Genomic DNA, 26688 nt, shown 5'->3' on the forward strand with positions numbered 1-26688 from the left:
ATTCACATTAAACTGCTCATCTGTTACAGATTAGCAATTTCAAAGTCATTCCCAAGGAAACACTTTGTCTCATTAATTATTGATTTGTCAACACTTACTTGTTATTGCTTGCACTAATTTACATTCACATTAAACTGCTCATCTGTTACAGATTATTAATTACAACACTCTACACAAGTTTTTACCTGTCGGATTAAACACTTAATTGTACTTCTCTGTGTGGCACATACATATCACTTCTATATTCTTCCATGAACACATCGCCGTATCGTGTAGCAAGCTAATTACAGTGTTACGTCATTGTGACCATTAATCTCTGCTTCTGTCTGACTATGCACGTTCCATATCACTTGTCGCATGGAAGAGCGAGCCCCTCGTTCATCTGACTACACGCCTCTTGTATAACTACCCTACTTGTTTGACTATAACCGTTCTAAAGCTTGACACCCTCTACTGGCCTGGTTATAAACAGCCCACATCACTTGCCAACCGAAACACTGTCTGTCTATATGTGCCTTATATCACTTGCCAGATCTAGCACTAATATCCTCTCCTTACCCGACTGCAAATTTCCTATACCAATTGCCGGAGGAAACAATGAAATAGCCTATTTGTCTGATGGGATTCATTCTATACCATTTGCCGAATACAATAATGTTTCGTGCATTGAGTCTGACTATGTATTCCACTTGTTGGGTACAATAGTGATATACTTTACGTGTCCGACTATAACTGGTCTATATCTTACCAAGACAGTATACTTGCCTGCCCATAAACGTCCCATACTACTTGCCAAGTAAGACACTGGCATCCTCTATTCATATGGCCATACACAAGTTGTACTACTTGCCGAAGGAAACATTCAAATTCTCTCTAGTTGTCTGATTATAAACGTTTTCAACCATTTACCGACTGGAACAATTACGTAGCACATTTGCCTAATTAGAATCGTTGTGTATCACATTCAGTATACAATTCTGACACTTTCTACTTGTCTGATGATACTCGTCCTATATCACTTGACGAATCCAACACTGACATTCTCTACACATTCGACTATAAATGTCGTATGCCATGCCTCACAATCTGCGTCATATATCAATCGCCAGACAAAAGCCAGACATCCTCTACTCGTCCGACCATAAATGTCCTATATCACTTGCCGAATGAAACATTGGAATTTTCTAGTTGTCCGGTTATAAACGTTTTCAACCATTTACCGGCTGGAACAATTACGTAGCACATTTGCCTGATTAGTATCGTTGTGTATTACATTCAATATACAATCCTGACACTTTCTACTTGTCTGATGATACTCGTCCTATATCACTTGACGAATCCAACACTGACATTCTCTACGCATTCGACTATAAATGTCGTATGCCATGTCTCACAATCTGCGTCATATATCAATCGCCAGACAAAAGCCAGACATCCTCTACTCGTCCGACCATAAATGTCCTATATCACTTGCCGAACGAAACACCGACACTTCTCCACCTGTGTGACCAAAACATTCGTCAAGATTTAATCGTTTGTTCAGCAAGGAAAACTACAATAAACGGGGCAGTATGACCCAAACGAACAAACGTTCAGAACGAAATCTTTTGTAGTAGACCGCGGGAGGAGTGGGGAGTGGGGGATAATTCGAGTTACTTGTCGCTGCCCGAGATTAGTCTGTCCTCTCGACGACGTCACGAAGATATTTGTCGAAAAAGAGCCGTCCGCTGGGAAGGCATCCAACGGGGGCCGGCTTTCGTTGACGAGAGAGAAGGCTTCCCGTAATTCCGTTTCAGTTATCGAGCCGCCTTTGTAAGATACGCTTTTTCAGCTGCAAAATTCGCGACGCCACTCGCAAGAGTGTACGACAAGATAGAAAATGGGTAAGCGGATTAGCGTGTTCGGGATTTAGAAGTTTCGAGCCGCTGTAAATTGCCCGAGTTTCCTAACACGCTTCCGCGATCAAACTTACATTGTCTCGCCCGGAAAAATCCGGCTCCGGTATTGCGCTGGCGGAGCCGTCATTATCGCAAAACTTTCACCGCAACCAATTAATAATTTCGAACCGGTCCGGTTAGCAATCACGCCGCGGTGCCTTTTTCTAGCGGGCCAATCATCGATTCAGACGGATCCATCAAACTTTACGTGTCGGGCAGGGAATGAAAAAATTATTTATTCAACCTGTTTATGGTACACACATGTCCCTTTCGGGATAGAAGTACATAATGTATCAATGTGCAGACCCACTCTACGCATAACAAGAATTTACGTACATTTCAAAGCTTGTGTCGTAGAAAGAATTTTCAGAAATTTAGCTGGATCATTTTGCATAATTCTAAATGCTTAAGAGGGAGTAACACGAAGCAAGAAAAATGAATGTTACAGAATTCATTGATTGAATAAAAAGAAGATACAAAGATCCTAAAACGTCATAGCAAACACGTAGTTGTAAATACATTGAAAAATATTAATCGATTGAGTAAGTAGAGTAGACCGGGGATCCCTACTAAAATGACATAGAAATAGTACAAATATTCTCATCTTTAACGCGTAATTTATTGTTAAATTTATTATATTTTAAAATTCTAACTTTAAAATTAATATACTGTAATAATTATTTTATATTTTTAAATTTATTTGTCGTTGAGCGAAGCGCAACTTTTTGCCCCGTTGTGGGGCAAGTTGTTCTTACATTGGGGCAAATTGTTACTAAAGAATAAAATTGGCGAATAATTGAAACTTTAATTTTTTATGTGCATAATATTGATTTATTTAGGTTTAGATTAATAAACATATGCTATGTTTAACACACACACAGAACATCAAAACAATATAATACAACGAGAATTATATATAATACATATACACAACTCGCCCTAAATTAACAAATGTGGAAATCATTTACAATACAACAATATTTTAGTTGCAGGTATGAAATATTTAATAAAACCTATTACAACATGTTCTTAAATGTTATTTGATCGATAAGGATAAAACAATCACTAACATCGATATTAAATAATCGGAATAGAACAATAAGTGAGGATCAATATACTTATCTGGTACGTAACTCAGCCTCCGTTACCAAAAATGGACGACAGAATGTCTTTACCCACTTTTATAACAAAACCAACTGAAAACGAATCGCGTGTTCTTCTCCTTTTTTATAAATAATGATCGGAACAACTTACCTCGGGAACTTTTAGCGCCAGTCTCCCCTACAGAACTTGGAACGGGTTTAGTTGACAAATTTTGTGGGTCATCCAAAGTGGAAGTATCTTTGACGATCGGACTCAGCATGACTGTCGGTATCTATCCTCAGGATACAGCGAGGCGAAACCCTCCGGATCGTGTAAGATTCGTATTATTGGAAGTTTGATGCTGTACGCTCGGCAATATCGTAACCGTGGCACCTGGGGAAACCATTTCCTCCTGGTAATTGAAATGTTCCTTATCCAATGACCGTCTCTCGTAAGTTTGTCCGCAGTTCGATGTCCCCGGGGAAAGCGTAAACTCTCGTTCCCATGACTTCGATAGATGGGCATCACACGTTAATCACATTGCCATGCCGTCGTGGCGGAACGATGGGAAAAACGAAGCCGCAAGCGTTCACTGTCAACCGTGTGCTGCATAGCGAATATTCCAAGACGATTTTGCCAAAAAATATGAACCATCGCAAAACAAAATAGCGAACGTCTTTATTTTTGCTAAAATAGCCAATTACTTTCATCAACACCAGCATTAGAATCTCTAAGTTTTAATTGGAATAGCGCGAATCGTCTGATCATACATTGTGTCATTCTACTTAAGAAATTGAGAAACGTTTTTATAAAAATAAAATTATTATAAATATTTTATTCACAACTGCCTTAAGAACATGAAACATTCAAATACAACCAAAAGATGCGTATGTAAATAGGAACAAGTGGTACGAGTCAATGTTTAATCTTACACGTGTTGTATAAATTCAGAGACGCTCAAGAGATGAATAGAAAATATTTAGAGATATTCAGAAGACATGTACATGAACGAAAGCAAATAGTTAAGATAAATGCTTGATCCACCAAGTGTCGCAAAGATGGAGATGCAACAAGAACCACTCTGAATGGAAATGAGTAATAAAAATAGACGTCTGATCCAACAAGTGTCACAATGATTGTACTCAAACAAGGAGTATAGAACGCCTTTGATCAGACACACTCCTTTCTTGCTTGACGTTCGTTTCTATATTCTCTGCTCTCTTTCCAATGATACACCCCCTTGAAACCCTTTATCCTTGCGTATCTTCCTTTGCGGACCCTTCACCGACATGTATCTCTCCGCTGCAAGCTGCTCTCCACAGTTTCCTTTATCGAACGCTTTCGAACTCGTCGGAGGCTTCTTTTCCTTGTCGAAACGGAAGCCCTCGAGGGCACCGATACGTCTTTAATCGATCGGTGGATTCGAGCAACGGATAACTGGCAGCCAATTTCGACCGGGACGCAAATGAACGCGACCGTTGAATGGCTGACCATGGAGAGCGAAGATCGGTGGCTCAAAAGGACCTTGGGATCCGAGAAGGGGAGGGTGGAAACTGTGAAAGGGTTGCCAGCCCAATCCAAGGTTGTTTCCCCTGCGATATCCGCGAAGTTCTTTGCGGCCGGGGAGCTCGTACTGTTTGTATCCGCTCCAAGAATCAAACTGTTCCGTGACTTCGACAGAAACGATCCAATCTTCTCCGCGGTTGATGTCTGGGATCAGCGAGGAATTCCCAGGTGAAAGTAACATTTTCCGAAACTCTTTACCAGTGATTGAATCCTGCGGTCTGAAGGCCGCATTCAGGCGGGATCCTCCGACGAGATACGAACGAGACCTTCCAGCGGGCTTCTCGGAATTTTAAACAGTGTACCACCAAAATCTGATGGCCAAGCGAAATGGGATCGACGCGAGTCATGGATCTCTACTATTCATTCTCCTTTACGTATAGACGCGTTCACATTGTGTTTGAATCTTTCGGATGCTTGTCCGATGAAACGTTGATTCATACTACTGCTTTTCTTGTGCTACTTCTTTGACACGCATGAACGGGATTCTTGTTGCAATAGAATGAAGTTCCTTTACTTCAAACGTACGGTAGATTCAGTCCCGAGAAAAATTTTTCAATGTTCCCAAATGGTTCAAACCATTCGGAAGTGAATATCTTTAGTTTCCCACACACTATACAGAATGAGGCACTTAAGACTGCCACCGAAAATATCTCCGTTATTTTTAGTATTATGAAAAAATGTTTCAGGAAGAAAATGTTTGGTTCAGTGGGGTAATAATGGTAAGCGGTAAGCATAAATATGGTCTTCATACGTTAAGTTACGCTTTTTCAAGAATAACGCATTGGAAAGTCATTTGAAGGTCAACGTAATATACATGGTTAAATTTGTCGTTAAAATACGTCGTTACATTAAAAAAAATGACCACTGTATATCGCCAGATATTTTCGGTCGGAGTCTTAGATGCCTCACCCTGTATATCATGTATAAAGGTGTGTATAAAGAAGCATCTTGTTTGTATGGGTGTATTAAAACCGAGGCAGTTGAAACGAACGAAGGGAAGATCGACAAAAATAACGGGCCGGCACGAAAACCAGAAACGTTTTCTAGTTATGCGAACGAGGCACCTGACATTATGGCTCGTATACTGGAATTTGTCTTCTCGCGCGAGTGTTCGGCCAACGGAACGACCCGCCCATTTAATCTGTGTCACGAGATTATTATATTTTACAGTGACCGGCCAGACATCGAGCGGATGATGCATGACCGGGAGTTGGTTAACGCATCCTCGACCCCCGCGAAAATGGAACGACGTGGTTCATGGGCGGTGCCACCCCCACGCGAGTGGGAATCTGTTGATGACGCTTGACGCGTTGAAAAACCGTGCATGACAAGTTACCACTGCGTGTTCGACACGGAATACCGTACAGGGCACGGGACGAGAGAAAAAAAAAATCGCGCCGGCGTATTTAAACCATTACGGTCGCGTGTTGACATTATATTCCGCTGTTACGACACCGATTCGACAGTGCATCTGCCTCCACCAACACCAACATCAAACCATATTTCCCGTTTGCATTTTAAAAACGTATTGTCACCATTTCCTCACCCCCACACGCTCGCTTTTGAACGAGTCGTTACTACACGCGTTACACGAGTAAAATTGCGCATAAATTTGACGCGGAAGCGCGGTCGAAATTCGAACGTAGATTAGATCAAGTGTAATTCGCGAGATAGAAGGAATTTCGAGCTTCAATTGGAGATTGAAGGCCCGATAGAATTATTAAACAGAATTAACCGCTCGCTATTTACGCAAATTGGAACTCGGGGAAAAACGTTTCGGCCAATTGAAACTCTTCATCAAAGAATTAAAGTTTCTTTTTTTATACGGCACCCAGAGGCGGTTGCAATTTTCGTAGACGGCTCCGAGGGGGTCCATGTTTCGTTCGATGGAGGTGGAAAGAATGCAAATGCGCGGGGGACGAGATAATTGTCAGCGCTACGGTCATTTCATGGTAATACGCGCCAGTCGTTGGACTAATTCATAGGTTCCCTTTTTTTGAGTCACGACTCTCTATTTAAAGCTTCTTTGTTCGGCGACCTCTTTCGTTAAACTTTAAGCGAATTATTGGAGTAGCGACGGCCCTGTTTCAATTTACTCTGATAATGAATTAATGTATATTGATGTCACTATTTATACAAACATTTATTATCTCGCCTCATCTCCGATGCTGTAAAGCAAAATTGATTTATGCTTGACAATTCAACGGAAATGAATATTTAAATATATTGATGGAACCGTTCAAATTTTGTATCCCATTTTGCAAATTCATTTAACAGTCTCGCATTATAAACATTTTTAAGGCATTACAATTTCAGTTTCTACATATTTTATAAAATACAAAAATCGTGCACCCTACCCTTGAGAATGTTGAAGATTTGAAAGGGGTTGTTGAGCCAGGAAAAATTTGCAGAAAAGAATCTCCGAACAAAAATAGTCAGCAAAACTGTGTTCCAATCCCCAGCACTCAATTTTTTGAAAAAGAGTCGATCGCTTTTTGTAATGTTCTGAAATTTTGCCACATTCTACTTCACTACAGATGGCCGTCCGAGCGACACAGGTGCGTGTCACGAATGCGAGGGAAATGGGGGTTGTCGTGTTCAGGAAATGCGACGCGAAATTTCGATTTTGAGCATTGACCCGCGCGTTGACCGTTCCGTGAAAAAAAATCGATGCTCACGGAAATAACCGAATTTTCAGTTTCGATTATCGACAATGTGTCCCGGGCAAGCTTCCCCGTACACGTGATAAATATGAACACGGATTAAACGAGGCGGGCACACGATGCTTGCCCGGGGAAATGATTTACATTAACGTTTAATGCGTTCAACTTCACCGTCCGTGCACGTCAGCATGAAATATCCGATGGCTGCCGTAAACTCTATAACGGATCGAAAAATTATTTTATAAAGCCCCGTGTGTTATTAATTATCGCCATTTACCTGTCCAGCGGACGTTATTCTGTTTGTTTGACGAGCCATCGACACCCTCCACTTGTCTAATTGATAGGCTATCGTTTGACGTTTCATAAATGGTTGATCTCCATCACTCGCGATCAGATATGGTATCTAAAAATTTTCTATAAACGTAGCTTCAGATATATTAAATATTTTTGTTCATTTCTTGATCTTCTTACTTGTTCAGTTATAACGTTTTTATTTGCCGTATCGTATAAGGTTGACCTGTACTATAGTCCTAACGTGTTAAATGCTCTTGTCCATTTTCTTGTCTGACTGGGGATGTACTTATACTACTTGTTTATTCAAATGGCTTTACTTTAGGTTGTCTAATGCATTTCTTGTCTGACGACACACCGGTTGCCACTACTTCCCTCACTATATATATTCCTGCTTCCCTTGTCCGGCCATCCATAGAGCTACTCTACTTGCTAGAACGTACATCTCCTGCATCACACGCGCTGAATCAATAACTGATCTTCCCTACTTCCGTAGTAATGTATTTCTTTAAATATTTACAGGATTTCTAACATCATACGTTTTCATTAATGCTTTCTATGGGAAACCCTAATTAAACATTTGCTTCTTTCATTGATCAGGGATGTCCTTAAAAATTTTGTCAACGCTGAATATTAACCTGGATATTATGCAATATTCATCGAAATAAAACTGCTCAGGCAGCGATCGCGATCATTAAACATCATCAAGCGCACCCACACTCGCTACGGCCGTACACACTCCTAATTAAAACATCTGAAAAGCTTCTCTCGCATTTTATATTCGGTACTCGCACGAGCGAAGGAAATCTAGGAGGAGTAGAATATCCATTTCCGGTGATAACGCCGGGAATGGAAATGTACGCGGGACATTATGGCCGACGACAAACATTTTTTTTGCTCCTGTTATTTGCAGGCAATTACTTGGGAATGGAACCCTCTACTTCCCGCCGTTCCTCGCGCAGGATTTTCGCGCGGAGGTCCACGACGCAAGGTACAGATGCCGAGCTACCAGCTCCGTGGGGACAGTGCTGTCTCGCGAGGTCACGCTTGGTGCTGGTAAGTCAACAAGAATGCACGAAAAGTTTTATTAATATCCCAAATCCGCTGAAATTTATCATATCCTAATGTTTTTCTTTCATTTTGACGTACGTACAGGGTGTCTCAGCTGAAGGAGAGGCCACTTAAATATCTCCTTTATTTTTAATGGCACAAAAAATATTTACGGCATAATTTAAAATGGTATCGAAGGAGGAATACCATAGAACAATTTCTTTTGTCCGGTTATTTTTTCATAGTTTTTTCAAGATCATCGTTATTTTTTTATCGGGAAAACTTATTTCTTTTTATTCCATATTATAGCGGCTGAAAAAATACATTTGAATATGATTAAGTCATTAGGTGACCTTGAGTACCAAAAAATGTGATAAAATTGTAGGATAATATTAGGATTACATTTGAACTTACTGTTTATGTTATAAGTGCTCAAAGTGCTCATATTACGGTGACTCTTATTTTCAACTTCTGTATTTCTAATTTACGGTATCCCCCAGAATTGTTCCAAACAATTAAAACGGGGAAACGTGCCCCAAAGCCCTTAAACATTAAAATTATTAATTAAGTGCTCACAAATAGTTTTCCAGGCTGCGACTTCGATGTCTGCTTACTACTTTTCGTCAAATAAACGGTTTTTGAAAAAATTGAGAAAAATGTCGGAGCAAAATGAAAAAATTTTGAAAAAATTTTTCTGCAAGAATGTAAATAAAAGCCACTCTAATGTATATACAATTTATTTTCACGCTCAACATTTTGGTTGAAACGAATTGAATCTCCTCAATTGTGTATACTATTAATAAGTAATTTGATGTGGAGGAATATAATGGTCGCGAAATTGGGCTAACTAAACAATTAAATAATTTCGGGTAGATTTCGACGCTATTCATCGAGTCCTCGAATGAAAGTGAAACGCATTCGGTTAATGGCACGAAAATAGTGCAAAATATTGCGTTGGCGGACTCGTTCTCGTTGCGCGGTCGTCACGTATTCTCCGTGCACGCGGACACCAGTCTCATTATCGTATCCCAGCGCGGTACTCATTAATTACTATGCTTTTTTTCTTCATGGTCGTGTGCTCGACAGTGAGATGAAAATACTCACGCGACACGCTGTGCCAACGATATACGGTATCGCGAAAGTAATTACGTTTTTAGTGTCGAATGAAAAAGACGCGTCTGGCCGTGGTCGTTAACGGATTGTCTGCTTCTTATTTTTTAATTAAACTGTGCTCCATATTCGCCGAATTCCGGTCGTACCAAAAATAGCAGCTCTCGAATGAAATTGTTTTATAATTCACAACCAGTCTAGAACAATAATTGATTTCAACAATTGAACAATTTGATTGAAAAATCAAATTTCAGCGTCATAAAAATTTATCAGACTCTCCTCCTACAGACTTGCGGATTAAATTGTTTTATGATTCTCAACCCGTCTAAAACAGTGAATATCTTTTTAAATAATTGATTTTGTCCAATTTAAGTGCCAAACAATTTTTCCAACAGTTTTCTGCACGATGTTGAAGAAACATTCTCTGTCAAAAATAAAATTGTAGCGTCATAAAAATTGATCAGGCTCTTCTCCTGCAGACTTTCGGATTAAATTTCTTTTGCCCATACGAGACAATGGGGAGAACCAGCGACAACGACCATTAGGTCGCAAGTGTCCGGGTCCGCAGGTTTCGTGCGCAATTCCCGGCTCGTTTCCGGAAGTGTTATCCGAGAGGCGTGATCGGTAAACACATCACCTACTTGCCAGACCGCATTGTCGCTAAACAAGCCGCAGGCGAGGCTTCCCCTTACGGTTTTTGCAAGCGGATGTGCGGATCAATGTTGCAGCCACGCGCTGGTAGCGGTGCTGTTACGTTAAGCACTTCCGCCCGGGGGAGAACTAAAATCGCGGGTATTGTATTGGCTGGTTCTTCGTCCCGAATAACTTACCAGCTGATTATAAGTGAAAGCTGCTTAGCATAATCACCTGAATATTTAGCAGTTGCAAGGTAAAGTTGATTTTGCCACCGTCGCCGCGCCGGTAAATAATCCGCGAATATTCCAAGATCCGTGGATTCTTCCAGCCAGTTTTTCGTACGGCCATTGTGCGATCGTTATTTCGACGAGGGTGAGATCGTGTTTACGCGTCCATCGTCCGGGAGAAGTTTCCTTTGGCTCGCGAAACAGTGTGGGAAATTACCGGATAGAATCGTGTACGATTCTTGCCCCGACCAAACACAGACTCCCGCTGCTTGTCTGATCAAACACCGAACTTATCCACTTGCTAACTGCATAGTTCCCTGAACCAGTTGCCCGATTACAGGGCCACGGTTCCCGTGTTGCTTGTGTGGGTGCTCGTCCGTGAGCCACTTGCTCTCGCTCGATTCGAATGTGTTACATCGTCGTCTTACAACATTGATCCGTGCGAGCAACGATCTTTGTTACTTTCGCTCGATATACTGTTGCTTTACCACGATCCACCGGGGAAACTTCTCTGTACTGAGCCACGGAAACTGCGTCTCTTAGTCCTTTCCTGTCACGTTCGTCATGATTACATATTCATTGGTCGATCCGGGGAACATCGGGGAGAGCTCGAGAATTTATTTATCTCACAATTCTATTGCCGGGATCGCAAGAATGGTAACGGGTAAGTGCTGAATGTAGTTGGATGGTTGCATGGTGATTTGGACTACTTGTTCGAGTAGGCATTGAGTTGTACTACTCGTTCGATAAGGGATCAACTTCTACTGTATTTGATAAATTAAGCATGGATCTGCACTAGTTGTTCGATGATGTACTAACCCATGCTGTATTCCCCCTAGAAGTTGTTGATCTCTTCCACTTGTCGGATTAGACGTTGATATGTACTACTTCTCTGGGTAGTCGTTGGTTTGTACTACTGGATCGAATGAACACCGATTTCTACTTGTTGTCCGTTGTCAAAATTGAATCAATGATCTCGGAATCATATTCCAAACAGAGATTTCAATGTATCCCATTTGATAGTTTGTTTCAAGAACCAGACTGTCTGGAGATACGAGGGGACCTTTCCTCTCGGTGTTCCAACGATTTTCTTTTCGGGATCAGTCGCAGCTATGAATTCGTAGAGTAAATCGTTTCCGTATAAGAAAGAACAGTTTTATTTTAAAAGTACAAGTGTACGTTTCTTGACACAGATTTCCAATGGTTACTAATTTTCTGAGGAAGTATCTCGGCACCCGTCTGACCAACCACTGACTTCTACTACTTCCCCGACCGGGATCTCCCGATCCGAGCAAGTTCCGCCGGATCTTTTCTCTTGCGCGCGGTGTCAATCGACGAATCCGTAATTCCGGTAACTTTCTGTCGGTATACGTGGCTCCGCGCAGTTCCGATGGGACCGACGGTGTCTCCTCGCCCTTTCCCGTCACGTCCGTTCTCTCCTCGACCACGTAATCGATCCGGTGGAAGACGGGAACACGAAAATTTATTTATCCATCGATACGGAGAGTCGTTCGGCCCTCTGGGAGAGGAGGGTTACGTGCGTACAATAAATGTCAATTACAGACGTAGAACGTCGGCCGTGGAACGTGACTGGTCGCGCGGCGCCGACTAAAAGTTCCCGAAGATCCCATTATGCCGGAAGCGTTGTAACGGACTGCGTTCCCACCGAGACATCCCCAGGTAAATACCGAAGGGAAAACGCCCAGTGAAAGCCGTTAAATTGTATCGGAGGAAGTTCGATTCGTGCTCCACGCTAGCCAAAGAGAAGTGCGAGGACCAAGAGAGGAAGGGAGAAAGAGAAAGAGAGAGAATGAGAAAGAGAAGAAACGAGTCGTGTCCGTAGGAGCGAAATGTTGCTGCAACGGGACAAAACTTTGTCCGGCATGAGGTTTACGTGAGCCACCATTTAAATAGCTGATTTTAAGCCGACCGACGCCACCGGTGCATACAAAGCTACCCCCTCGTGAATAGCACCTGTACATACACAGAGCTGCCGAAATTAGAAGGGAATTCGGAATCCTTCTATTTAAGTTCTATCCACCGCCGACTTCGATCCGCCACCCTACCCCATCGAACGTCAATGGATTCGAACCTTTCGCAGTGTTTGCTACTGCCTGGCGATTTTTAACGTGACTCGGGTCCAACAGACTTTTCGGGAAACTATTCTTCCCGACGCACACGATTTTCCTTCGATTCTGCAAGCACTAAGTCGTCTTTAATTAAATATTCTTCGACCAAGAGCAGAAACTCCTTCTGTGGTACTGTTCATTACAAGATTATTGACCACGACCACTCACATAGTAACGACCTATGCTAACAGCAAATATTTTCTAATATCTCCAATAAAAAAATCTCGTTATCATTGTTTGCTAGGGTGGACCTAATTTTCCACATCATGAAAGACTAAATTGTTCCATATCATGAAAGAATGATATATCTAAAATTTTAGATCGACGTTGGGAAGACGTGGGGAATAATGCACGCTGTGTTGTTATATTGAAAAAATTATATTGCGGTACTATTGTCATAAATATTTTCGCACAAGAAGAACGTTTAGTCGTAATCAAAGGTCTTTCCTTCATATAAAATTTTATATTTATCGCAACTATAACATGAATGTGCCACCTCTTCCTCTTATCCGATTAACTTATCCGATTGTTTTCTTGCCCAATGACAATTTTAGGGAGCGGTGTGAAAAAAATCCTAATAGCTAAGATCCACCGTACTGTTTGCTTTTATTGCTCACAGTGAATCCTGAATTACAGAACAACCTCTCGCGAAGTTCCTACTTTTATGAAGTATCCGCGACATGGAAATACGTGCTTAAAATTCACACGAGAATTTCCCTCGGTCCTTATTTAATAGGTTCGCCTTGTACGCGTCCTAAAACAATAGCCACGTAAGCCGGCATCACCGCACGGAGAATAATACCTCGTTTCTTTCCCTATTCTCTTTCCGACCGCATTGCCCCCGTGGTATTCGTTTTGTTTGAGTCGATGCTAAAATAAAATCAAACGTGAAAGATCGTGCTCGCCGTGGAACACGCAGCCAACTAAGAACGCATTCATTTGCATACATCTCGCGGATTTATTCACCGTTCCACGATTCATTCATCCATTCATTTCTCGATTCACAGTAACGGAACAATGTGGACTTTCAATGAAGCATAAACTGTTTATTTCAAGCGCCCCACCTTTTTCCGCGATGTCGCGACTCGTTACTTCACTGGCGTGCGGTCTAAGCACTCGACGGATTAAGACTGATACGAACATTTGAATACTGTCCAGTCTATTAGGGTTGAGCGCAGATAAAGAACGAGAGGGGAGTCATGAGAGAGAGACGGAGAGGGAGAGAGAGAGAGAAAGATATTCCGGTGGCCGGATTGCGGAACTCGAAAAAGGAATACTCGATTAGAGAAAGGGCAAAGTCGCCTGATCTCCGGCGCGCTTTCCATCTCGGAGCAGCCTTGCTCATCTGGATGCACGGTATCGCGAAGTGAAAGGCCGTGGCTATAGTAAAGAGCGATGCCGGGCCGGACAAGGCTGAAAAGCGATGAGGAATTTATCTGAAATGACATCGGGGCGACCCTCGTCTCCGGCAAAGGACTTATTCCCGAAGAGGGTGGCTGGGGGAGAGGCGCGGTGGAGGGTGGGGGCTAGGCGGCATTGTCTAAAAGGGGAACCGTGCTACCCTTTTTCCCCGAGCACGTATCCCAAGCGGGCTACCAGCACCGCGAGAAGCCAAGGGACGCCGGGAATATTCATCGAGCCGTGCCACTTTCGATGATGATCTCTGACGGTACCCGGCACGAACGAGTCGACCAAAGCAACTGGGAGAAAGAGAGCGAGAGTATCGGGGATTCATTGTTTTTTTAAAGGATCGGTAATTAATTAATTCTCGGGTCATACTTTACCGCTGGGAGCCCCGAGCATTCACCGCGGTAATTGGAACCGGTTGTTGCCTTTGCACGCGTTCGCCGTCGGTGTGATCGTACGCTGCGATTTATTTGATTCATTATTGTGGTCGATGGTCGGAAATATTGATTGGACTGTAAGGGTCTGGTACGAGGTGGGTTGTACCACTTGTTTCGCTGTGGAGTGATTTAAACGATTTCGGAGAACCATATCGAGATAGATTTACAATCTCCTCTGTTGAAAAAAACGATTGTAGGATAAGAGCTGTTGCTACTGTTTAAAAAATTGTGAACTAAAGACATTATTCCACCGCCTGTCTACGCAAATGTAGAGCTTCACTATCTCTCAAGAATTAACCACTTGTCTGACCCAATACTGCCTGTTACTGCTGCCGCCAAACTTTAATTTCCGCCCTCCGAATGTACTTTTTATTATCGTTTCTCCGCAGATTGAAATGAATTTGCAAAATAAATTGCATGGGGCGTTTCGAATGGCAGGTAAAGCCCTGAAAAATGGATCCCTTGAAGGGGTTAATTCCGTCCGTACATATTGAACCGATCACGCTCGAAGGAATCAGCGAATCGAGCCGCGTCGATACAGAAATAGACGGGGAACGGATACGCGACGCCGTCACGTAAACCGAAGAAACTTAATCCCGGCGATGGTTGCGAATCCACGGAAATATCGTTGCCCGGTTGGATGGAGATCTGCGCATATTGGCTTCATTTGCACGTTTCGTTTCGCCCGTCGTTTCCTCCCTCTCTCCGCAGAATTTTATCGTCGCTCGAGCATTTCCCGACCTCGTAACCGGTCGTTGGGAAGCGCACCGTCTCAGGAACCGCATCAGTATCCTAATTTTTAACGGTTCCTCCGTGGAATGCCCTGGAATAATCAAGAATCTCATCCTTACGTCCCATCCGAGGATCTCTTTGTATTTTTTGCAGCCGCGAGCGGCGCTGCCTAATTGGAGCCGTTAAGTCGAGCTTAATTTCTATTATGTGTTTTACGGTCACTATTGCGGACGCTCTTTCCGCGACGGTATAAGTTTTAATCCGAGCAGCTTAGCCCGCGAGCCCTGAGCAACTAATTAGGATTTCGTAAATCGCGGCGGAGCGGCCGGAAGAAGAGCTTTTTTGAATTTTTCCCGTATAAATTTCCTGCGAGTACTCGCGCAGCGCCAGCGTGAAATTAACTCGACGAAGGTACCAGATTTTTACGGATACCACTACGAGATCGTAGATTTGTTTGTCCGAAGCTGGTCGGGATTCGAGAAGACAGAATTTTCGAAGAGCTCTCGAGCTCGCGATGGACTCGGTCGATTGCTACCCGTCGTCGCGGGGAAAGTTCGCAAGTCGAGGCCGTCTAGGGCAACAGAAATTCTTCGTTTCGCTCTGAGCGAAAGTTCCGCCGCGGGCAAACGCGCGCCGAGCCAATTTAAGCCGAAAAGAGGAATTCGAAAGTCGAGTTTGAGCTCGATATGCTCGTGACCATGTAGCCCCTTCTATGGGGAAAAACTTGGTCAGACCCCGAAGGGCTCTTGACTTCGGGGTCGCACAGAAGACTAGCCGGCTTTGGTTGGCTTCGGCTGCTTTTAGTTACCGTGAGAAACTGGACTTCAAAATTGGAGGAAATACTGTCGGTATACTTGCAAAAATCTGAGATGCAGTAGAAATGTATACCAGTTTCAGAAATGTGCTCAGTTTATGACACTATTTCAGAAGTCAAAAGCAACCTCTAAGGTTGCTCAAGTCGTACCCCTTAAGAAAAAAACCGTATGAAACTTAGGATTTATCAAATAAATAGAAATTAAATGTGTTATACAAAACTTGTGTGAATATTGTTGTTATTTATTATAACGAAATTAGAAAATATATATCATTTCACGTAAAGTAAACTAAATCTTTAGAAACTTACATCGGTACGACTAAAGGAACCGGTTTCCTAAGTTGTACCTAAGGATTCAATTAAGCAACGATAATATTATAATTAAAACGTATTTTTCATTAATCTGTTTACATGACACATAGGTATTCAGTTAGTACAAACATCACATACAAATTTTTGTGTTCTTTTGTCAACTCCAGCGCCATACATCGTGCACCCATGATTTGCATTTCAAGCATTGAATCATGTTTTCCTCCCGATCTTCTCCACAAATAAAACAAAACCAATCGCTTTTCTTCTTTTTAATTTTTAATGCCAATTCCTTTTTATTAATTATAGCCTTTCTTTTATTTGCTATACTTTTTATATTTTCTTTATTCTGCGTTGACGTTATCTCGACTGACGAGGTAATACGACTTAGGAATCTCATATGGGTCCGACTTAAGCATTGGTACGACTTGAGCAACCTTACCCTAATTACTGAGTTTTACTACACTATCTACGATCTACACCACTTACTCATTTATATTTCTAGTCTCGTAACAGCATCATGTTATCCAATTATCCAACAGTCTTGTTTGTTTCGCATTATTTTATTTACCCGGTTTGACCAAATTCTGGTTCGCACTACTTGTTTCACTAACAATAAGTATCAGTTAATACTCCTTGCCTGTCCAAACTTGAATGTATCCTATTAGTTCGGTCAAAAGCGTGCTCCTCGTGTTCACTCGATTAGACCGCAACATTCTCTATCCGTCTCTCTAAAGTGCTGTCTTCATCACTTGCCTATTAACATAGCTATCATTCATTTGATGAAACTGTATCCTTACTTCTTGCTTGATCAAACATTGACCTGTGCTACTTGCCTAACCAAGCAGAAGGCTATTGTACTTACCTACACGACTGCACTAGAAATTCTATGATGTTATAGTTTGCGTGAGTGTGTGAATTATAATTCAGTGCAAACTGTAGTAAAAGTTTCTACAGCCAGAAGTTAATTTTCTATCTTTCTGTTGCGTTAAAGGAGATTAAATGATTCTACTTTATTCATTTGGGACATATTCAATTGACAATAAGTATTATATTCATTGCGTCTATTATTTTAGATATCGTGTCAGACTCGTGATGAAGGTTTTGAACAGAATCTAATAAACATGTATGTTATTAACCTCCTTTAAACCGAGATGAAATTCTATTTTGGTTTTGTTGGTGTATAGTTATTGAAGAACATGTAGGCATACAATAGATATAAATTTTTTCCTTTTTTAGGAAATTACGAACTACAAAGAAATTTCTAATCACTGAAACCGTAAAATAAATCGTAGGGCAAGAGGTTAAACATAGTCATAGTGCAGAAGATACGAGAAAGAGACGATCTCCTATCTGAAGGATCACATTGTCCGCGAAGTTCCGCAAAGTATAGTTGCCATGTGACAATGCGATTACTTTAAAGGCGATAGAGAAAAGACTTTGTGGTCGACGGGACGCAAGCAGCCAATTGATTCCAATTACCGTGAAAGAGCCCCGGCCAACTTTAATTTCCATTAAGATCCGCGGTTTGTAGATAGCGGAATCCTGAGAGCAACCGTGTCGCACAAAGAGAGAAGGGACTCTCCTCTCTCGCAGACCGTTATCAGCTGGCCGTTAAGGATGCGCGCGAGCGAGAGAGCGACCCGGTGGCTTTTAAGCAGCGATAATTAACGCGGGAATAAGCAACGCGGTCCGTGACTCGAAATGTAAACGGGCCCGATGAATGGGGCGAACCCGGCGACCCCTATCCTCATGACCAATTAACTGTCTCATTCACGATGTCTCGTGCATCCATCCGGGGATAGGCAGTCTCGCGACGTCCGGGACGTCCTCGCTCCCGAGTCCGAATGCGACAGAGATGAAAAGAGTCTGGTCAAAGAGCGCGCGCGCGACCGCCTGCAAAGGGAGAGAGGTCGGAAACGAAAAAAGGAAACGAAATTGCGAGTCCGACTCGGGAGAAAGAAAGCCCGGCCAGGTAGGAGACCAGAACCAGAGGGGTGCGAGATTAGATGAAGATGGCCGACTGGAGATATACTGTGTCCGACGGAATGATGGAACGTTTGATGTACAGTGGCTCCTAAAAGTATTTGAACACCGAACTTTACATTCGAAAGGATGTAATTCTGTAAAGAAGAATCGTACGGCCATAAATCTGCTCTTGTTCTGGAGCTGAAAAACTCTATTTCCGTCATAAATTGTTTAACTTTTTTCTAAAACTTTTTTGCATAAAAACTTGATTCTTTTCACCGTTCCATCATAAACTAACACATAAGTAACATATAACCATTTAACATCGATTTTAAAGCAATCTGAATGTTTCAATCTGAAACCGAGGAATTAAATTGCAAGGCAGGGGGTGAATTACGAAAAATCCTCAAACGTATGAAACGTTCCATCATTTTGCCGAGTACTGTATCAGGATGGCCGCGCAGAAAGGGTTGCAGTTCCAGGACAAAGGGTCGAGCAAACAGGAAAGAGCAAAAATCCAGGGGGAAGGGAATAAGAAGCAAATAGTGAAGACACACCGGTTAAAAGGAAAAGGGACAACAGGGGCGGATTGGTAGGGGGTTTAACTCGGCTAGGGTAGCGAATCGGACTGTGCACAGCCCGAGAGAAAGGTAGGGTCTGCGTTCCCCGTGGGAGGGATGAAATCTTGGTGAATGCCGGGTCACTCGTTTAAATAATTAAACGCGTAATTACCGCCGGCTGGAACACATTTTAATGAACGGTGCCTTTTCCACGGTACCTGACCCCCGTCCCTCCGACGGTTTCCCATCCCCATGAACCGAGAGAGACGTCGTCAAGAGTGTCGGAGTCGTCGACCAACCTTCCCAGACTTTTCAGAGGCGAGTTCTGCAGGGCTCCGCGAAACTTTTCGAATCGAAACGGCGAAATAGATTGGCCGGTAACGAGACGCTTCTTCTATATCCAGGAGGCCGACGCGACGGCCAGTCGCCGCACGCAAACTTCTACTTCTTCTTCCGGCTGTTACCCGAGTGCCGGAAGCGGATCCCCGATTATCGGCCTCAAAACTCGTTTGTTAATGAGAACGGCCAGATTCGATGTAACGAGGTTCAATTAACACCGCGGATCCGGCGCCCGACGCCGCGACGCTCGCGATCTCTGCAACTAGCTTTCGCTACTAATTACGTTTAACCCCTTAAGCGGCCGACTTTTTGCTGCTCTTTGTGCGAATTACTACGTTCGGAGTGGGGAATTATTTCTAAAAATCCGCTGTGTAGTGATAAGAATGAGTAAGTAAAATAGAGAACCTCGAAGACATTGGATATACAGGTATTTACGAATCTCGTTGCATTATTTCCGAGCCATTAAAATTATCCAAGGAAGAAATACATTATTTCTGCAGGAACAACGATCTTGTTATGCATTTCGTTGGTTGTTACAGTCAGGGATGAAGGTATAATGTCGTATCCCGTAGCGGATTTTAGAATTCGTATCCTCCAGCAGAGGAAAAGGTGAGCTCGTAAACGCGTTACGTCCGATATTTAAATTGCGCCGCCGAAATGAGACAGCGTAACAGCGTGACGACCGACGACCTGACAGTACTATTAAGAGCAATATCGTACCTGGCCTGTCAGTTCCGAGAATAAATGGAGCAGCGACGGAACTGCTCGAGCTGAAAATGAATTTCCGGATGCGGCGCTAATCTTATCTCCGCCGGAGGATTCACCGTCGACGAACGTCCGCTTTTCTTTGCCCTTCTCTCCGCCGCCGTAAAACCGAGAAAATCCACCGGGCCGACATCAAAAAGAGCATCTCGCAATACTAAAACACGAGCGTATTGTCTGATACCTTGGCTACCTTAGAAACAATACCTGTTCGAATCGGCACGGTTTCCTGTTGGTATTCGAACCGGTTCTTTTTATTAACCCTCATACGCTCCCTAGAAATAATCACATAAAAGAGAGAGATTCTACTGTAATAATTCACTCATTTCTGCAGTTGCGTTTTACAGTGAATTTTCACTAGACCGCGGATTTCATGCATTTATAACAAAAATAGAATTTCATATATTCTATTATTAAAATTATTAAAAGAGGGAATGCATTTTCATTGAACTTTTGTTTCTTAAAATCGACTTGGACAATTTTGAATTTGCATAAAGATCCGCGGTCGGAATAAAAATTCTGGCTACTCAGCTTAAAACGGGGATTAAAGGGGTGTCGAGTGCGCCAGGAGATAAACCATTCCGAACCCTCGGCGCAGCGATTTGTATTCTAAACGTCGATAGGGGGTAGTTTGTAGTTCGATTTGAAACAGAGCGGCGTGAACGCCATTCCGATTCTTCGATGGGTTCTGGGAGGCAAAGCAGAAACCCGGGGCCATTACATCCTCGATTTAGCATGGGAATCGGGGTGGGGTCGTAATGGCATGGGCGCAGTGGCATCTTCCGTTCGTGGGGGTCGTCTCGTCGATTTTTACCGTGAGAATTTCACCGTGGTACCGGGTACCACGTCGCGCAGCGTGATTTATAACTTCTGCGTCGTCGGTGTCTTTCGTCCGGACACTCGAGAAGGTGTTGGTAAACAACGTCGGACTCCATGAAAAATCCCCGGGCTGGTTCTATGTAAATACCATGAGAGAGAGGACTGGGGTGGTCGAACCGACCCCGAACTATCCGCCCCTCTGACCCGCGACTCGATTCGATATCGTTAAACAAATGCCGCTTCGCCAGATATATCCTCGCGCGGAAGGGGCTCTTCTCAGTGATTTATGAAAGCCCAGCGATTAATCAGTTTCTGACGTGCTTCTTTACCGTTCACGGCGATCAGTGGATCCCCCGTGCGCACCCTTGCCTTGTCACGGAGCATTAATGGTAAATAAATGATCATTATTGGATCGCAATTTAGATGATAGTCCGCGCTCCATTAAAAATTCCTACTTTACACATTACTTTATAAAAGTACCAAAAGTACACATAGACCTACAAATTCTCAGCGAATTTTATTATAATATTTATTTGTAAGTTGATTGTTAGTTAACTGTATTTTCGAAGTGAACTCGGGGCAGCCAAGTCTAGTCGAGCGAGCGAGAAGCAGACAGGCGTGTTTGTGGGATAATTTTTTGGTGGGGGGAAAGGGGGCTCCCAACATTTTTTTAAATGGGAAGTAGTATTGATTTTTAGTTATTGTGATACCCCTGATTAAACTCGATAGAATTTAGGTACTTGAACCTTTTTTTTCACGCGATTGTTGTGAGAACCTCGGGGGTATCGAGTCTCGGGAAACGAAATGGCATTACGTTTTTTTACATGTGTGTGCCGAACATAGATTTCTTGGATAACTTTTCCAAGTGTAACGATCCTGGATAAACAACGGTGCTAAATTGGAAATTGTTGTATTGTACTAATGCTATTCCATTACCTGAGAATGATACATCGAGTATCATGAAACCCCAATTACCCCAACACCGTAATACCTTAATTTCCTTGTAGCGTGATCCTATAAATGTATAGATAAAAAAGCCACATCATCCGCATACCCGAAAGTCACAATCAATCGCGGAAACACTGTATTTACAGAGTTTATTTAAAGGTTTAATTGAGGGTATATATGTAGTACGTCTTCGGCCGCGCCGATCCCGATTCGGGGGCAATCGCCGATCTTCGGCGACAATCGGTCGCAAGGGCCCGACCACGACTTCATAATATACGCGAAAGTCAAAGTGAACGCACGTACTTTTAGTTATCTCCGAGTCACCCATCTGACCTTGTCAACCGCGCCGGTTGTTACCGTGACGCAGAAAGTCTACGACGTAAAGTAGGGACCGTTACATGATGCGTACAGTTTCCGTTTTGCTTCATTCGATAGAAATGAAGATTATGTACTTTAATTTGTATTAGAAATAATTCTGTATGCTAGCGCGTTATTGAAGTGAAAACTTGTTTAGATGCACCCCGTACATAATTTTTGATGCACAGTGTATGAATCTGATTCTTCTACGCACAGTGTAATGGTTTGGTTTTTATAATATTTACAATTACGATCTTCACGATAAATAATTGTATTTTTAATATACATAGATTGAAGCTTCTAGATAATACCTTATCAATATTTTAAGCGCTATGTATCGATATTCTTTACTATACTATACATATATGAAGGTGTACATACCTTGGAAATTATTAATTTACATATGGCTCCCAATTTCGAAATTAAACTGATAGATTGTTCATGACAGTGAGTATATAATAAAGGTGAATCGGAGGGGCGAAGTTTTGGAACTAACGCGGCGGTTAATTTGCGCGGAATCACTGAGGATTAATAAAATATGTCATATAATGGAGCAAGTATGTCCCTTTAATGATGCAATATTGTAACACCAAACAATGGACAGTGCGTTAATAAATAATTCCACGCTTATCTGTGCCATTAATTACGTGTACAGAGTAACAACCAATGAATAAATAAAACTCTCTTTACATTTAATAACGATAATCTCGTTCAATTAATTAGTTCGACAGACAATAATAGTGGTGAAACCGTCACGAGGCTCTCGAATCACGGTTTTCATGACGCGCGTGGTGCGTGCATTACGCGCTCCGAATATAACTTTGATTTTCGCTCCGGATTCGTAACAATGATAATCAGTTACTGGTTAATGCAGCATCAGAGTATTTACGGATGCAATACAGTGCTTCCGAGACGGGGAAATTTCATTTATAAATGTGTGCAACACGATTTCCAGTTTATACAAAGACTTTATTAACTGTTCAAACCGATCCACATAATATCTACGAAATAAGAACCTTCGCTTTAGGCAATTAAAATCCGCAGATATCATTTTCATCGTGTCTCCCGAGCAAGTTTATCTCGCTTAATATTTCTCTAAAAATATTACATCTGGCTCGTCTTTCACACGGTGTACATTTCCGCAGCTTAATTTTTAACGGCGTTTCAACGTGCTTATTTGTTTTGACACGGTTTTTTTTAGTTTCGTTTACATTCATACGGTTTTTTCATTGTTTTTTGTCTACTGACAGGCGGATTTTTATATCGTTTCTGTGTTTTTTACACGGTGTTCTACATCCATTTTATTTATTTTTAGTAATCGTTTTTTGGTAACGGTATTTCGGTGAAGCATAGAAGGATGTAAATAATGTTTATATTAATATAATTATATGTACACGCAGGAATTAAAATTACGTTTAAATATATTTTTAATTAAATGCTGTTTAGAGTAACAGCATGCCATAGAGACATGGCGTGTAACATAAAACTGTGAACACATTGCAAGAATTGTAATATTGTTGTGTTACAATCGATCTATTAGAAATTATTGAAAGAAGAATACACTGTCTCTTAACTGATTATTATTTATTTATTTATTTACAGTTTATTTTCACGTGATCGCATTAACAGCGAGCTCATTCGCGACCACATGGTTTACACTTGGTTGTAAATAGACTGTGATTTTAAGGACTAAATCTTTATGCATTTATAAAATTGTTGAAATATTTTAAAAATTGAAGATGTTAATATATAATTTCTCCTTCATTAAAATCATTAAGGGAAGAAATAACATTCAATTAAGATTCTACTTCTTGCAATAGATGCAGACAATTTTTATTTTGCATAAAGATCTAAAACATATTACACACATAGTTATAACATATTATCCTACATGTAATTTGTAAAAAGGCATATTGTAAAAACACATTAGGGGGGATGAGAAACAATAAAATAAAATTATAACAGTTCATATAGATCGATGCATTTAAAGACTAGGAGGATGTTCCACAAGTTGAGGTCATTTTGAATAGAGAATCTGGATCGTTCCAAAGAAAATCTGGGACATTCGAGTAGTGTATGGTGGATACATATCCTCCCCTATCGACTAAGAAAATATTTATTTTGCATGAAGGCCTAGAGCCCAATAATTACAGTCAACTGATGCGGTTGCCGAAGATGTAACTGAGATTTTCTTTTCGGATTCTAGTGCTGACAGTGCCCGGCTACGACGTCTGGGTGAATAGATCCCCCGTGGTAGTGGGTTGCAACGCGGTTTTATCTTGCACCGCCCGGAAAAACGTCAAAGAACACCTGACAGTCACTTCCTGGTTCCGCGACGATGCTATTCTTCTGCCTGGCAGCACGGACACTGGTGAGTACACGCGTCCCTGTTTCTCAATTAAATATTTTTACGGCCGCCAGCTTAGTACAAAAAGCTGGCACAAAGCCGCGACTAGCGCGGGATTGATCGCGGGCTTTTCAAACAGCCAGTTGTTCAATTCTGTTTTGTCGTTTCTGGTTGCTCTGTTTTATCCTGTTTACGTCAAGCTTTTTCACCGACGCTTTTTCGTTAATTTTTATGCGAAATTCGAGATTATAAATTTTATTTACGAGTCGCATGAATATTAATTTCTACGAGGCTAAATTCTACAAGACGGTCCATGAATCATTTGCAATGTTATTCCTCGACATCAATTGAAGAATTGACAAATTATTGTAGTATCGGATAATTAAAATGAGACACGTTATCACTAAAATAATAATTATTTGAAGCTGAACTGTGGAAATATTTCTTAAAGCTGCAGATTGAAATTTCGTATTATTTTGTTGAAACACGGTTTGATTGCATAAGAGAGACACGGTCTTTCCCTCACGTTATCAGAGGCTGTTGGCATTTCCGCTGACTATTTGTGAGTACGAAGGTCTGGCTACGTTTATTCGTGACCAGCGTTCCATAAAATATTTCATCTAGCGAACGACAACACGATGTCGAGGTATTCCTAAGAAATGGAGCTCTTTGAAGCGCACTTGCCGCGCGTCTCAGGAATAGTTGACTCTAACTACTGTAAACGCGGAATGCGGTATTAAAATCGAAATCTTAGCGAGATCGTTTACGGGACAGACTCGGTGAATCTTCCAGATTTCATATTACGCTCATAACGTGAATCTCCAAGTCTACCTTGAAATCACGAACCCCTCCAAATGAAAGTGTGACATCATTTTTTAAACGAACTACTCACCCATTCATTTATATTAAACAGTGGCAAAATTTCTACAACACTTTTAGTCTGGGAACGTTGACTGTGCTATCTGAATCGGAAAAATTGAATCTATTTCACAAATAAATTGATCTGGGGAATAAATGTCCACAAAAAAAGCAGTTACATGTCTTCGATAATTTTAAAACGAGAAATCTGACAACTCTCGAACAGATGGTTCTCTTAATTCTAGAATGAATGCATACTATGTACTTAAATCTGAAAACAAATCTGTATACTCAAACAGTGATGCAATTTTATCTGTCCCAACCATATTGTGTATTTTTGTAATTAATTTTGAAGCTTCTCAGAAACGCAGAGAATTAAATATACGTTACGGAATCGTTATCAGGGTGAAGGAACGGAACGGGGTAGATAGGGATTCAGGAGAATCATTTGTCCCACGCAGCGTGAATTAATTTTCTTCACTTCTGTGTAACAATTACGCAGGTTGCCATCAAGAACGAGGCAATTCAGCGGAACGGCATGAATGGTATCGTAGCGAGCACCGGATCATTTATAATCTTGAAGCGGTGCCGGCCCATATTTGCTTAGCACGGGGCGATGCATTTTGTTGCAATGATAATCGTAAACAAGTCACGCGCACGCGGCGGATGCAATATTGATGGTGGAAGCCGCGAGCATCTGGATGCTGAATGAGCTGTCCCCAGCGTCGATAATTAGATCGCTCGGATTTATGCGGATACCATGCAGCGGAAAATCCTTCTTTCGCATTTTCTTCGCGGAAATAAACCCTCCCGGCGATCTGCTCGCGTTCGTTGTGAATTCTGGCGACAAAAGACCGAGAAAAAATTCATTCCCCTGCGAACATCATTCTCCGACATATTCAGTGGGTGTTTCTTGAAATTTAAATTTCGCGTTATCATATTTAATCTGCTCAGGAGAGAAAGTAACATGACAACTGTTTTTTGTCATTTCATCTTTTGAGAACTAACTTCGCCATCGTTCTATGCAACGAAAAGTTTACAAACGAGTAATTTAATTATTTATTACCGGTTTCAGATTTGTTACTTTTCGTGGGGGATGATTGGCTAAATTTCATTATTATTCAGAAACACATAATAGCAATAATATACAGTGTGGGGACTACTACTACATACTACTACACCACCGCAGATGCCACAAAAATGGCTGACAGAGTGTCTTCACCCACTTTTACAAGAAATACAACTGAATACGAATCGCGTGTTCTTCTCCTTTTTTTTATAAATAATGATCGGAACGACCTACCTCGGGAACTTTTAGCCCCGGTCTCTCCGCAAAACA

The 26688-nt window shown here is 41.8% G+C and overlaps 1 protein-coding gene across 8 annotated transcripts in view; it reads left to right on the forward strand.

The window, feature by feature from the left end:
• Positions 1 to 26688, forward strand: part of Dscam3 (Down syndrome cell adhesion molecule 3) — a 246514-nt gene that overhangs the window by 181345 nt on the left and 38481 nt on the right. For 7 of the 8 annotated variants that reach the window (XM_076423805.1, XM_076423788.1, XM_076423797.1 and 4 more), the window contains exons 5-6: positions 8454 to 8596; positions 24351 to 24515. In XM_076423805.1, coding sequence (XP_076279920.1) covers positions 8454 to 8596; positions 24351 to 24515 — 308 coding nt within the window. The remainder of the gene's footprint in view (positions 1 to 8453; positions 8597 to 24350; positions 24516 to 26688) is intronic. The other variant, XM_076423838.1, reaches the window with a different exon arrangement.

This window comes from Lasioglossum baleicum, chromosome 1, assembly GCF_051020765.1.
Source record: "Lasioglossum baleicum chromosome 1, iyLasBale1, whole genome shotgun sequence".
NCBI lineage: Eukaryota > Metazoa > Arthropoda > Insecta > Hymenoptera > Halictidae > Lasioglossum > Lasioglossum baleicum.